General features: G+C 44.3%; 1 protein-coding gene across 1 annotated transcript; it reads left to right on the top strand.

Moving 5' to 3' along the window:
• Window positions 1-5,013: 5,013 nt before the first annotated feature.
• LOC127332695 (exportin-T) lies at window positions 5,014-14,376 on the top strand. The gene is made up of 15 exons (XM_051359017.2): window positions 5,014-6,818; window positions 6,914-7,009; window positions 7,121-7,210; window positions 7,295-7,399; window positions 7,606-7,665; window positions 7,828-7,890; window positions 7,970-8,065; window positions 8,521-8,685; window positions 10,144-10,317; window positions 10,439-10,504; window positions 10,610-10,708; window positions 12,074-12,220; window positions 13,336-13,495; window positions 13,591-13,639; window positions 13,996-14,376. Exons 1-13 carry the CDS (start codon window positions 5,127-5,129, stop codon window positions 13,423-13,425), a joined length of 2,943 nt encoding a protein of 980 aa, XP_051214977.1. The 5' UTR covers window positions 5,014-5,126; the 3' UTR covers window positions 13,426-13,495; window positions 13,591-13,639; window positions 13,996-14,376.
• Window positions 14,377-14,891: the final 515 nt, after the last annotated feature.

Below are 14,891 nucleotides of genomic sequence, written 5' to 3'. Positions count from 1 at the left end.
AGAACTCCTTCATCCATACATTCAATTCCAAGAAGGTATCGAACGCGAGCCCTTTAAATATCACATTCGTCCTGGCATCCACATCCCTCTTGGAAATTGGCCTAGCTCCAAGAAGTAAACTCTTGCCACCATCAACCACGGCTCCATCCGCAAGATTAACATCATAGAACAATGGTATCCGAATATCACGTCCAGTTACCTTCTTGAAGATGTCGACTCTTTCGGCTTCCTTAGCCATCAACCCATCCTCATCAAGTTCTTCATCGAGACCATCATCATTCGAGTCCGAGGCATAACATCGTGAATAAGGAATGGCGTGGTCCATGTCCTCTTGCGTTAAACATTCGTCCAAATCACCAACATAGTTGTAATTCATCTCGAAATCATTGTCACCATCCTCACGCTCGTCATACTCCTTCTCCAACGGTGCATCTTGGATAATGGGAGGTTCGGTGGCTTCTTCTCGGCTCATGGGTGGTGGACTCGTAGCATCAATGGGGGAGGAGCGCCGGTTAAGGTCAAGCTGCAAATTAGCATCAACCGTCTTGGTTGCAAATAACTCCAGAGCCTTGTGTTGTTATTCAGCCACCGCCTCCTTGTAAATGGACCAATGTTGCTAGGAGTTGATACAACATTGTCTTCCAACTGATGTGCATCCCAAACCCCATATTATATCTTCCCTCTAGCTCAACACCATCATTTGGCTCATTCCAATTGAACTCAATCCTCACTTGTGCTACCACCTCGACATAATTAGGGGCTACAGTCAAACACCAAGTCAACCTCTTCCAGGTCCGGCTCTATGTTTCCCTTCAAAAAAGCATCATTGTCCACATGATGAACATGAACAATTCTTTCCATCCCTAGCATAATGTGAACAACACATACATACATGTGTTCAATAGTTAGTCATAGTCAAAACAAATTAAGCTAGGGTTCCTACCCATACAACCTACCTTAACACCTATCCTACTTCAACAAACACCATCGTTCCAAAAAAACTTAACTTCACTTGCCAAATCAAATTAGGGTTTCACATCTAGATCCAACCAAATTCATCAATTCATTGGATGAAAGAAGGGGCAGAGGAGATTACCTTAAAGAACGGGTTGGGAACGAACTCCACGGATAGATCCAACGAAATCCACCAAGATTTGAGCGAGATTTGGATGGGGGAGAGAGGTGGGGTGCTTGATCGGAGGAGGAGGAAGAAGAGCTGAGCAGGAAATGAGGTCTGGTTGGGCTAGGGTGGCTCGGGCCTCCACACATAAGAGGATGTGTGTGGCGCCCGTGGGAGCGGCGTCACACACCATACCACGTCAGCTGGTTAAGGGCGCGCAACGTCGACCGTGCCACGTACACCAAGATATGTGGCGCCGTTCGCAAGAGGTGTGGCGCCGCTCGGAAGGGCGCCACATAAAAAGATTAGAGGAGTGAAATAGTTCAACCAGAGAGTCATTCCGTGCTTTTCTTCACCAAAAGAATTTTTTTTTTGTCAAAATCGCGTACCAAAACCCCTTAAAAACCCAAAAAATGAGCCCATATCTATACCTACTAATAAAGGAAGGAAGGTTTCTCCCCTAATTTTTCGTCCGTTTTAAATATACCCTTGGTGTTTAGTCGAATTTACAAGGGCTGCCACCGCCTAGATGTACTACCCGTTAGCTGTTTTTTTCCTCCGTCCGAAAAGGTCGTCTCACCGAGTCACCGAGCACTACCCAAGACCGAAGGGCCTCGACCAGAGGAAGAGAAGCGTGTGCAGGGGGCGAGAGAACCCGACGGTGAGCCTCCTGCCTCCGGCATAGGGCACGGCGCCCATCCGGGGACAACTCTCCTGCTGTCCTGCAAGAGGAATGCGGAGCAGAGACGTCGCAGCTGGAGGGCATGGCGGCGCGGCGGCCCTCCGGGGAGCAGCTCTCCAGGACGAGGAAGGCAGAGCATGGATTCGTCGTGCTGGATGGCTGCCTCCTTGCATAGCACGACAGCTAAACTCTTCCCGGAGGCGGCGGCGGGTCGGGCAGCCTGGGAGGTTCGGGCCTGCAGGTGGTGTAAGGGGAATTGATTTGGAGGCTCAGTTCGTTCCCCTCATGCTTTTCAACTTTAACATTAACATGATGGCTACGATGGAGGTTCAGATCTGGCGATTTGTCTCTGCCTGGTATCTTCAGGTCCTTCATCGGAGGGCCTCCACGACAGGGATAGCCACCTGATTCTCCATATTCAGTGCGAACTGCCGATGTATTTCTTCAGTTAGTCAACAAGATCTGTTCTTTTTTTTTTTTGAACTGGTGGTATATATTAGATAAGATCTGTTCTGGATTGCACAGGTAGGATAATATGTGGTCTAATACTGTATTGTGGTGCATATGAGAAAAACCTCGAGTTCTGAAATCGCTGCAGCTACAGACTGGAGTTTCCAAACCACACAGCAAGTACAAGTACGTCGTGGTAGATGGATCTTGTTGTCAGTACTGACCAATGCCATGGTGAATACGCCGATTTTTCTTCTCCACCGTACAATCAAAAGCATGAATCTCTTTTGCAAAAAAAGAGCGTGAATCTAGGCATTATAAAAAAGTCCTGGTTATTGGGAGAAAATGAGGATTTAGAGACTGAGACACGATCTTGCAAAAAGAAAAGAAACTTTCACGTACCCCTGTTTTGCTGACAAAATTACAGCACTGACACGGGTTAGCATCGTATGGTTAGTTTCATCCTTCCAAACTGTACCCGCTCGGGCCATAATGGGCCGCGTAGCTACACTCTTATGGACCATGATGGAAAAGAAGAGAAGATAATGGGTTTCAGTATTTTTGAAGTGTGTCTAACTTGACAAGCAAACCAAGTAGCTTTAATAGAAGGCCTTAGTGTCACCCCCGCATCTCAAGTCCTCCGCCGAAGGACATGGAATCCGTCGCGGGTATACTGAATTTTGCTATTTATGAACACACCGCAGTTGTATCGACAAGAACCTACTTTTCGTGCTTCTCCCGAAATATATTCCCTTTAGCTTTAACAATCTTTGGCTGCCACTATCTTTGGATGCAATTGTGAACTTTGTCTGGTGGAAGTATTGTACATTTGGTAAAAATATTAAAAATGTATGCCCGACTCTTCACAAATAATCATTAAAATTAAACATCTTTCAAGCTAAATTAGTTAATGTTAATCTCTTGGTTTATTTTCCTTTGGTGTTAGTTCAACGTTTGATCCCACTCTAGAAACTAATGTCTTCTTCAAAAACTAAAAGGCTTCCATTTGAACATTTAACTTGACCATGCACTATCTAAACTAATATTGTTTTGGTTTCGTAGCAACTTACATCAAGGAGGCGGAGGAGGCGCGCCTAACCAAGGAGCGCGCCATGACATGTCAAAATTATTAGGTTTTTGTGACATGTCATTACTGTAACAACCATAAATTTTGTGCGGCTTTAATGCGATTTTTCCTGTCCTGGTGCAACGCACGGGCTTGTTTCCTATCTATCTATACCTACTAATAAAGGACGGAAGGTTTCTCCCCTTTTTTTCGTCCGTTTTTTAATTGCCTATATTTATCAAACGAAATTACTGTGGTTGCCACCGCTTATGGTTCGCTCCTACCGATCATACCCGATGGCTCGCGGTGTGGGTTCTTTGTCCGTCGTGCTATCTCTAATCCTTCCTGGGCCCATCTCAAAAAATATCTCGCCAGGGTAACCGTCCACGTTGCCGTCCACGTTGCTGTGTTTTTTTTGGCCTGGTATGCATTCATGGGCCGCAAGCTCCTCACGAAGTGCGTCCGGTCCAAAAGCTACCATAGCCACGGGATTATACCTCGATAGTCCCACCACGGGAACACAAAGGCAGCCATGTCTGGATGTTTTGTTTCTAATAGTCCCACATCGCTTGGTTAGATCGAGTTTCACCGCTTTATATATGCTAATTATTGTAGGAACTAACAAGCCGCCTTGGAAAAGAACAACCAGCAGCGCCATCGTTTGATCTAAGATAAGACCCAATCAGATTGGAAATAATCAATGTGCCTTGGAATCGGTGGGCTGCGCGAGGCAGAGATGGAATTTCAGAGAAGGACAAGAAGCTCACACATGGTGTTGGAATCAGTGTGCGCCGGTCGAAGTCGGAGCACGGAAGATGCGTCCGAGAGGGGCGAAGATGGGGATGGCGCGCTGTCGGAGCACGGAATAGCCGGAGGGATTTTGCGACGAGACCCAGCAAGAAAGAGCCCCCGCCCTTCTTGTTCTTCCCATGCGCCGTCGCCGGAGCTGCTGGCCAGAACGAGGCGCTCGCAGTCTCCTCCTCCACTGTAATGGAGCGATATAATTCTGCAAGCAACGATTTGCCTTTTTTCCCTTGATGAATCGCACATCCAAATTCTGCATCTCAGGTGTTTTCACTTCTGCGTGCACACGCGCCAACGAGTATTGTAGGCGGCATGTGCTATACGAGACCGCGCCATGCCAAAATTTCTGGCTACACATCTGCCTGGATGTCATACCCATTTCTTGTGGGTGATGTATACGAAGCATTGAAGCCTAAAAATATCAACAAAATTAACCCTTTGGTGTTTTAGAGGGCAGACAACATTTTTAATAAAATCAAGAGTGATATTTCAATGTTTTAAAAATATACAATATTATGTGAGTGGATACAAAATGATATGCCAAGTTCCGCAGAAATAATATATATTTTTCGGCGGCTCCAACACATGCTCCCGCACACCTCGCACATCTAATCTGAAAAGAATCAGACCAACCATGTAGTAAAGTGGATTCACTATTTTCTCATTCAATTTCTTCTCTATCAATAAAAATGCCGATTTTTCCCCTGTTTTTTAAAAAGATCTTATCATACTTGCATTTTTACAAGTAGATCCCCTATATCTTTAAACCTGTTATTACAGATGAAAACATAATTTATTTTCCCGGTGCAACGCACGGGCAATTCTGCTAGTAAACCCAAAACAAGGAGAAAAATCTACCCACGACTAGAGCAAACAAAAGAGGAAAGGAGCGAAGAGAGCAAACCCTCTTCCTCCTGCCCTGCCCTTGTAGGAGTATATTAACCTCCGCGGCCGCCTCCGCCCCTCTCTTTCCCCGTCTCCGCCCCCTCCACTCAGATTCCTCCATGGACGACCTCGAGAAGGCCATCCTCCTCGCCTCCGACTCCCCCGCCGCCGCCGGGGCCTCCCCGGCCATCCGCGAGGAGGCGCTCGCCTTCTGCGCCCGCGCCCGGGACGAGTCCCCGCCCTCCTCGCTCCTCCGCCTCTGCCTCTCCGGCCTCGCCTCCTCCCCCCACGCGCACGTCCACTTCTGGTGCCTCCAGTCCCTCCACGACGCGCTCCTGCGCCGCCGCATCGCCCTCCCCGACGACCTCGCCCTGCTCCGCTCCTCCCTCCTCTCCCTCGCCTCCTCCTCCAACGCCGCCTCCCCGACCTTCCTCCGCAACAAGCTCGCGCAGCTCATCTCCCTCCTCGTCCGCCTAGACTACCCGCATGTCTACCCCTCCTACTTCCTCGACCTCCTCCCGCCGTCCCCGCCGCACTCGGGCCCTACCGACATGTTCGCCCGCGTCCTCATCTCCATCGACGACGACCTGCTCTCCCAGGACTACCCCCGCAGCGCCGACGAGACCGCCGACGCCGGCAGGGTCAAGGACGCCATGCGGGCGCAGTGCGTGCCCCAGATCGCCCGCCACTGGCACGACGCCGCCGGCTCTCTCCGTGCTCTAGACCCTCCCACCGCCGCCGTAGCCCTTGATGCGGCGCGCAGGTGCATCTCCTGGATCGATGTCGCGCTGGTCGCCAACGATGTGTTCGTTCCTCTTCTGTTTGACATTGCGCTGTCCCCTGGAACTGCTGCTCCACTTGCTGCCGCCGCCGCGGGATGTCTTTCTGCTGTGGCTGCGAAGAGGATGGATGCAAGGGCAAAGGTGGCCTTGCTGAGGTCACTCTTGTCTGCACAGCAGGGGCTCGGTAGCCCAGACAGCGGGCTAAAGATGGCGACTCTGGTGACGACCTACGCTGCCGAGGCTCTCGAATGTTATCGCAAGCTTGGCCCTGGCGATGCCGATGGAGCCGCCGCATTGGAGATGCTCGAACAGGTGCTACCGGCTGTTTTTTCAGCGGCGGAGAGCGCCTATGACGACGATGTTGATTCGGGTTCCGTGCTCGATTTCTTAGCTGGGTATGTGAGTACCATGAAGGCTCCATCGGAGAAGCAGCTGGGGCACCTGGGACGGATCTTAGAGGTGGTGCGGCAGCAAATGTTATATGATCCAGTGTATAGGGGTCATCTTGATGTGCTTGACAAGATTGGGAAGGAGGAGGAGGACTTGATGGCGGAGCAGCGCAAGGATCTAGTGGCATTGTTCAGGAACATTTGTAAAGTGGCGCCAGCGGCCACGCAGCAGTTCATAAAGGGGTTGCTTGTGACAGCGCTCTCATCTGCAGAAGCTACCGTCGAGGATATCGAGGTCACTCTTACCCTGTTCTACCGTCTTGGGGAAATAGTGGGGGAGGAAGAGATCCGTACTGGGACTGGGCTGCTCGGGGAGCTTGTGCCCATGCTCCTTTCTGCGAGGTTCCCGTGCCACACACACCGTCTAGTTGCGTCGGTGTATCTCGAGACAGTTACCCGTTACATCAAGTTCATGCAAGAGAATGTACAGTACGTTCCACACCTTCTTGCCGCTTTCTTGGATGAGCGTGGTATACACCATCAGAATTCCATTGTGAGCCGCCGAGCAGGATACTTGTTCATGAAAGCTGTTAAGTTGTTGAAGGCAAAGCTAGTGCCTTACTTGGATACCATCTTGCAGGTCTTTCCTTATCCTTTTTTATAGATCTTCCCAGCATCTAGTCTGGTTTATTATTCTAGATCTGAGTCTGTTTATGTTTTGTGAGTTAATAATAGACCTTGGAAGATGTCCTAGGACAATTCACTGCTATGGACTGGGCAAATAAAGAGGCAAAGTTCTCCAGCTCAGAGGATGGCAGCCAAATTTTCGAGGTGCATTGTCCGTTTGTCTCTATAACCCAACTTAGTTTGCACTCAGCTGTTCATGTTGTTCTGTAGCTGGGAATACTGAACTTGGACCAATGCCATGTTTTCCTATTTCAGGCTGTTGGGTTGTTGATCGGTATTGAAGAGCTGTCACCAGAGAAGCAGGTTCAGTGCTTGACAGCTTTGCTGAATCCTCTCTGTCATCAGGTGACTGTTTCCCTTCTACGCAATATGATAGTTTAATTCTCTAGGAAAGGAAAAACTCACTGTTGTAACTAAAATCAATTCCAGATTGAGTCGCTTGTAGTGGGTGCCAAAACACAAGGACTTGAAGAATCGTCACCAAGAGCGATGAGTCTTCAACAGATTGTTGTTGCATTGAATATGCTCACCAAGGTATGCTTTGTACACCTAATAAGAAATGAGAAATGGCATATTATGTATTATTATGGGGGATAATTTGTTGGTCCATGTATGGTAATTTCTTTCATGTTTTATTTTCTGATATAGTCCTGATTTACTCAGTGTGCAAATTCTTAGTTCTGTACATGGCAAGTCATTTGTACCACATCCTTACTGGATTCTGTTGTTGTCTGTTCCAGGGCTTTAATGAACGTCTCGTGATGGTAAGTAGGCCAACAATCGGGGTCATGTTCAAAAAGGTAAACTCTGTCATTCTGTACTTGCATATTTTTCACTTAAGCACTTGTTTGGTGATGTTTGCATGTCGCTAAGTAGCATATGCAAATGGTAAATAGAGAAGACATTTGCTAAATCCTTGATCAGTCAAACCCTTGATATTTTGCTTACCATTTTGTTTTCAGACCCTTGATGTTGTTTTACAAATCCTTGTTTCATTTCCTAACGTGAAGCCCCTACGATCAAAGGTAAATCTGAACCTGTTTGTTTAAGATCTTCCTTAGTTCTCTTTGGATGATTAACCACTTTGAACTTGTGCAAATGCAGGTCATATCCTTTCTGCACCGCATGATTGAGATATTAGGAATCTCGGTGCTTCCATGTATTCCAGTCGCACTAAGACAATTGCTGGTTGATAACGAGGTATTTCATTTTAATTACTCCGTAGATTAATTTAAAATGAACTCTTCCTGGTTTTTTTGTTTTGCTTTCTTTGCTGATGTCTGGTACCTGTAGCACTTAGATTTCTTTTCTCAGTAACAGTTCAGCCTTCAGAAGTATTTATGTGAGGAAAGGCGTAGGGGAATGATCCTAGTGGTATATAAAATGTAATGAAAAACATAAAGTTGTTTATTGATGTTCCAAATGCCAAACAGCAACGTAGAACCCAACATGATTAGGATGATGACATCGCACAGTTCTATTCTCAGTTACTCTCATCTCTTGGGTATACTTGCACGTATTTCTCATATCTGTTGAACTTCATATTATTATTTCAAGAAATATTCTGTCATCAGTGCACTCTTTTATTAAAAAAAACGCAGATAAATATATTTTGCTCCACTGGGCTGCTCACATCATTATTTGTTTTCATACAGGCAAAAGATATGGTGGAATTCCTTGTGCTGATAAACCAGATAATATGCAAGTTTAATTCTTCAGCAAGTGGAATACTGGAGGATGTCTTTCCCACTATTGCAAGTCGTTTATCTGTGATACTGTCACAAGATGCCTTTTCAACTGGTCCTGCAGGAAATACTGAGGTAAAGTTAATCACATCTAGAAACGTAGCTTTTCTTTTTCTTCACTTCTTGCAGATTCTTGTTCTTGTTTTCGTCTCCGATCCTAAAATGCCAAGTACTAGTGTCTTCTGAATGTATCAGATATAGGGATGCGCCACATGGCCCTCTTTGTCACTCATGGTGTTGTACCACCTTTCTACTTTGTTTCTTTCTGATGGTGTAACTCCAGCTAACATCTGACAAAACTACCGACCAACATAGAAACTTGTATTTCTTTCCAGAACTAGCATTTTAACCATTGTACTCGGTGATACAAACTTGCAGTGGTATTACCTTCAGTGGCCATTCCAACTTGACTAAATTATTCATCCAGCACCCGAAACTGCATTTGGGGCTTGCTGTTTTTGATTTTTGTTACTCCCTGAATATAGGCCTGTGATGCAAATATAAATAGCAATTATGTTGTATTATACATCACCTCTACTTGTGTTGCTAGCTTTTGTCCCTGGCTGGTTTGTTACCCCTACCTAGGCCTGGGCATTCGGTTCCCCCGAACCGATTGGTTCGGTTCCTCGGGATTAAAAGAATGTCTGTTTCTAGAATTCGCTGACTGGTCGATTTCGTTGAAAAACAATAGCCGACACTTTGGTCCCCCACAACTTTGGTTCGGTCCTCAGTCAGGAAATGCAACTTTCGTGGAATAGCACCGATTTGTAGGTAACGCAGCCATCACAATATAATTACTTCAAAAATTGTCAGCGCTGCTCATAGGAAGCCCCATTGTCATGCACAGGTTGAACCGTCCTTGAGCCCTTGCATTGCCCTGCCAAGATTACTGGTCGCAAGCAGAACATACTGCAGAGCATGGTAGAGGAAAAAGGAGGGGCAAGGTAGAGCCTTAAAGAGGAACGAGATGTGCTGTAGGTCGCCGGGAAGTGGCCGTCGTCTGTCGCCGGAAAGGGGCTGCCGTTGGTAGCCACGGTGGAGAGCAGGAGGCGGTGCACAGGGAGGCAGCCAGGGTTAGGTAGGCGACCAATTGATGGGAAATTGGGGATCGAGTGGGGACTTGGGCTGGGGCTGCATTGAGAATCGAGACATGAGAGAGACAGGAAGTCACTTCACGTAATGGGCTGGGCTGTTATTTGGGCTGCTCCAGCAATTATCTAGGTTCTTTGGCCAATTTGGTCAACTGCAGCCCATGACTGAAGTAGCCGAACTAAATTCGGTTTTTATAATCTGGGAACCGTGAAAGCAACCGAAATAATCGGTTTTGGCCATATCGGTCTTGGTTCTGGTTAGTTGAGGGTCGGTTTTTGGTCCTTGGTTTATTTGCCCACCCCTACCCCTACCTACAAATTCTACCTAGTTTGCTTATTCTGCCATGCGTCTTTTCTTTTTTCTTAAATGGCAAAACTTTTTGGATGCTGGATGAATTGCATGGTTCCTTATAAGCTGTAATAATTTCTTATAATGTTGCAGGAAATGCGAGAACTGCAAGAGCTGCAGAGGACATTATACACATTCTTGCATGGGATGGTTACACATGATCTGTCTATGATTCTCCTTGCCCCTACCTGTACACAGTATTTGGAGACTATAATGCAATTGCTTTTGTATACATCATGCAGTCATAAAGATATCCTACTTCGGAAGGTGAGGATCCCAGTTATCTTGATGAACATATTTCTTCCTATTATGTTTTTTTCCTCTTTGAGAGGAAATTATGCTCTCAACTTCCAAGGTTCGCTTATACTTTGATTATGGTTTTGTTTAGGCGTGTGTGCAGATTTTTATCAGACTCATAAAAGACTGGTGCACTACGTCCAAAGCTGATGATAAGGTATTTCTATGTTCACTTCTAGATCTGATGCCTTTCAGTGTCTCTTCAGTACCTTGACTCATAAGTCTCATATGTTCTTGTTATGTTATTTTCTTGTTTCAACAGCTTCCTGGCTTCCGAGTGTTCATGATTGAGAAGTTTGCTACTGGTTGCTGTTTATACAGTGTCCTTGATAAATCATTTAATTTGCGTGATGCAAATACGGTAATAATCTTGCAATTCTTGCATGTGCTGTGTTGAAAGTAAACCTTTGCATCAATTTTTTGGTTGTTTGTCTTTGGTTCTATTTGAACCTCAATAACCTTATTAATGCCCATGTTGGCTGGAGTTATAGGCATCACATTTTGTGAAATACTGCAACTTTCAGTGCCGATAGTTTCTTATTAGTATATGGCATTGCTAGTTAAGTTAAATTTCTGACAGTTGCCTAACATCAGGCTTACAAGAGACTATATAAATTTTAGATGACCTTACTTTTCCATCGTATTGAGTCTGCAGTCATGTAGGACATATCAGCTTTCTTAAGTATGCTCAGATTTTTAACTCGTCGAAATAAAGATTTAGTTTTGCCAGAGTAACAAAAATTCTAAAACTTGCACTTCTTTGTAATAAATCAAGCTGCCCGTTTAAGTTGTAGATCCTCAGAGTACTAGCGGTGTTTGGATGGATGATCCCCCTGAATTCTTAATTTCCCACCTTCTGAACGATGCGACTCTCTTTGATTAATAAAAGTTTGCTTGCTAAAAAAAATAGTGGTGTGAAACCTCTATTTTCGTGATGTTCTAATGTAGAGTGAGTTATATTAAATTATTGTTAGCCACATGACTTCTTTCTATATATATCCAATTTTCTAACCGGACCATCCTTAGAGATTACCTCACCAGATTGGGTTGTTTCCCTTGTGGGGACTGGTGGTGGCGGATGTAGAGGGGTGTGTGGAAGAATTATCCCCAGCGATAAGTTCCAGATTATCTTAAGGCGTGGCATGTACTTCATAGGATAAATTTATGTTATTTCAGTTCTCAGCTGCACACTATATTAAGTTGGGCTTTGGCATAAAAGAGAGTACATATTTCTCTGCACAGAATTTGAAGCTAATCTGTTAACTTTGCTACTATGCAAGGGATTGCAAAATTCTTAGCTATTCAGTTTCCTATGACTGATAGAGTTGCACCAAACAATATGATGATTTGGCATCCTAGGCAAGTACTTTTATTGCTTCCTGATGATGGGGTTGATAATAAGAGTGCTAGTGTACCCAAACTGAGCATGCACTCATGCAGTTTAAACGGTTATATCGGTTTATCTGGAATCATTGATAATTATTAGGGTGCTTGGTATCCAAACTGAGCATGCTGGTATGCAGTTCAAACAATTATATCGTTTAATCTGGTATCAACTGTAACATGGACTCCATAGAGCACCAGTATGTATGATTGTTTGTTTCAGAACTTTGTGCAATCATTTAACATCATTACTGTAGTAAAAATCTGCACGCTGTTGTATGCTGGTATACCGATATTTTTTTTGATGTTCAAAAGCTTCATCTGATCGTTTTTTTCCCTGTAGCTTGTTCTCTTTGGTGAAATTGTGATGGCTCAAAAGATTATGTATGAAAGATTCGGGGAGGACTTCGTTGTAAATTTTGTAGCAAAAGGTCTTCCAGAAGCTCACTGCCCACCAGACCTAGCTGAACAGTACTACCAAAAGTTACAGGCATGCTCATTATCTTGACCTTTTTTTGTTTCTTGTTTGTAATCTATATGTATATCTATGAACATATGATGGCTCCCAGGACACCCCCTCTGCTCTGGAACGTGAATTCTCTTGTTTATTTAGAGAAAAATAGTAGAATTTACAGCTCTACACCACTTATCTTGTTCAAGCCAGATTCTAACTCTGCAGATTAATTAGACGCATATCAACTTTACACATAGTATTACATTAGTACAACAAATACAATTTATGCTTCAGTCACAGGCTTTAGAGTGCATAGCAAATATGACTTATTCTACTAGTACATTAGTTCACAGATATATTTCAAGTTGTAAACATATGAGTTTGTAGTACATAGCTTGATAGCACCAAATACTACTTATTCTAGTACATTAGTTCAATATATTTCAAGTTGTAAACATATGAGTTTGCAGTACATAGCTTGATAGCCGCAAAGTTAAGTGGGTCATTTCGCGAGCTATTGTCAGCTTGGTGGATGTGCCATCAGGATGACGTTCAAGTTTGCAGACTGTTATTAGTATCACCTAGCAACTCAAAATTAAACGAACCGTGAGATGTATTGACATGTTGTGCATTTAGCTCTTGACTTGTGACTTCACGGTAATGACGATTGAAAAATCCTTGGATCTCAGGGCTGCTTCATGGCTTGGGGATGATTGCTGGCCTGTGGGATCCATAACTGGTGTGGTTGGAGACGATAGTGGGGGCTAGGGTCGACTCTTTGGTTATTAGAGGAACTAGAGTTTATTGATTGATTGATTGTTGGGAATTGGGATCCCTAGGGCTGGGGACCAAGTTCAGTGTCTATAGGGTTAGGCTTGGTTCCCTGATGTGTCAGTTTATATCCAATTAGGGTTGGTTCCACACAGCTCTAGTTGGGCTCAGTCTAGTCATCTTTTGTTTGACCTGTTGCTTTGGGAATGCTGTCTTATCTCAGATTTCATAATAACATTGGCAAGTCAATGATGTCATCTTTTTTTTGGTCCTTTTACTCTGGGAAGGGGGTTTCTTTGTTAGGTGGAATAGTAACAAATTAAACCTTCACTTTATAATAGACTATTTCTTGTTGTAATAATAGTTCTCTTTTTTAACAGGGAAATGATACAAAAGCATTCAGGTCATTCTATCAATCACTTATCGAGAAAATAAGACAGCAGCAGAATGGGAGTCTTGTATTCAGATAGCATCATTTGATTCATTTGCTATCTGTTTGCTGCCAGTAGAAGACTCCTCAGCTGTATGATTTGAGTATAGGTAGTTATTTCTGACATATCTACGTTGTTTTTCCCATCTTTTTTTGCCACTATTCTTTCATTCCTACTCTTGGCTAAATTCATTAAATATTACAGGTTAGTTGTATCAACAATGTATATAAAGCTCCATTTCTGAGGTTGGAAGGTATTTTTCTTGGCTTTCACATGTACCTTCTTTTTATATTCTTAGAAAACTCAAAACTGTGTATCGTTTTGGTCAATACTTCTGTTCCCATAGTCTTACACTGGTTTAACTTATAGAGGTTTCTAAGAGCAGAAATCCCAAATGCATTTATCATGAACCCCGTAGAAGTGTACTCCATAGCAGTGTGATGCATCTTATTAAGTTTTTCGTCATAGTCTCTGTTTCATGTTTTTGATTAGATGGATTGCAATTGCGGACATCTTCAACAAAATGAATTATCAGCACATAGTCCCATCAATCCACATTTTAGTTTGGGCTGGCTGCATATAATTGAATTTGTCTTTGTGTGCTTGCAGATGTATACTGCGGGAGCATTTTTTACAGAATATGTCTGCTGTTCACCGTGTGTCACTGAGTTGCATTGAAATGTGACCCCAGAGTTCTGATGAGAAAATACAGGGTTCCATTTATTCGTTTCGAGGTTTCTCCACAAAGTGGCAATTTGTTCTGCTACCAGGGCTTCAACTTTTGTAAGGCGATCGCAGTGAGCTAACAGTTCGGGTAGAGAGTGTGCATGTAGGCTGTGTTTTTCCTGACAGAAATTGTCGCACCGCCTGTTGTCGTGTACCAAATTTTGCCAATCTGCTGTGGTTTCCACCCCATTTAGTCAGCTGGGGTGTTGTACAGATTCTACAATATAACTGCGCCATAATGTCTATGGTCACCTCTTTCGTCCATCTGATGATCCCCTCTTTCATCCAGTGATAGGAAAAGCATGGCATGCTGTTCATGCTGATTACACAAGGTTTGAGCTCTTGACATTTTCTCATCTCCAAGCTTGCGAATATGAAGTTTCCCTTCACTGTTTGTCCACATTTTTCGTGTGTTTTTTGAAACAAAGAACTGCATGATTGGTGAGAATGATGTGACTTCCGTCCCTGTATTTGTCAAGTTTTACATCATTGTTAGGCAGTGTACATATGTGTATGGGAAGACAGAAAATAGGTTGGTGTTGTGACTGTTGTCTGAGTCTCTCTCTATTTTTTTTTTTGGTCCCTGGTATTGCCAGGAACAGAAATGCGTGCTAGAGACGGCTGTACATGTACATGCATTTATCGTGTGCCGTTGTACTTCGCGATGTACTACTACTAGCTTCAGGCTTCCAGTTACGTCAGGCTTCGTTCGCTTAATCCATAGGCCGCAGGGATTGATCTGGATTGTGCCTCAATCCAGGTTTTTTTTTTTAGCTCGG

Source organism: Lolium perenne, chromosome 2 (genome assembly GCF_019359855.2).
Source record: "Lolium perenne isolate Kyuss_39 chromosome 2, Kyuss_2.0, whole genome shotgun sequence".
In the NCBI taxonomy this organism is placed as follows: domain Eukaryota; kingdom Viridiplantae; phylum Streptophyta; class Magnoliopsida; order Poales; family Poaceae; genus Lolium; species Lolium perenne.
Note: the sequence above shows the minus strand (reverse complement) of the source record. Positions and strands in the feature narration are given on the sequence as shown.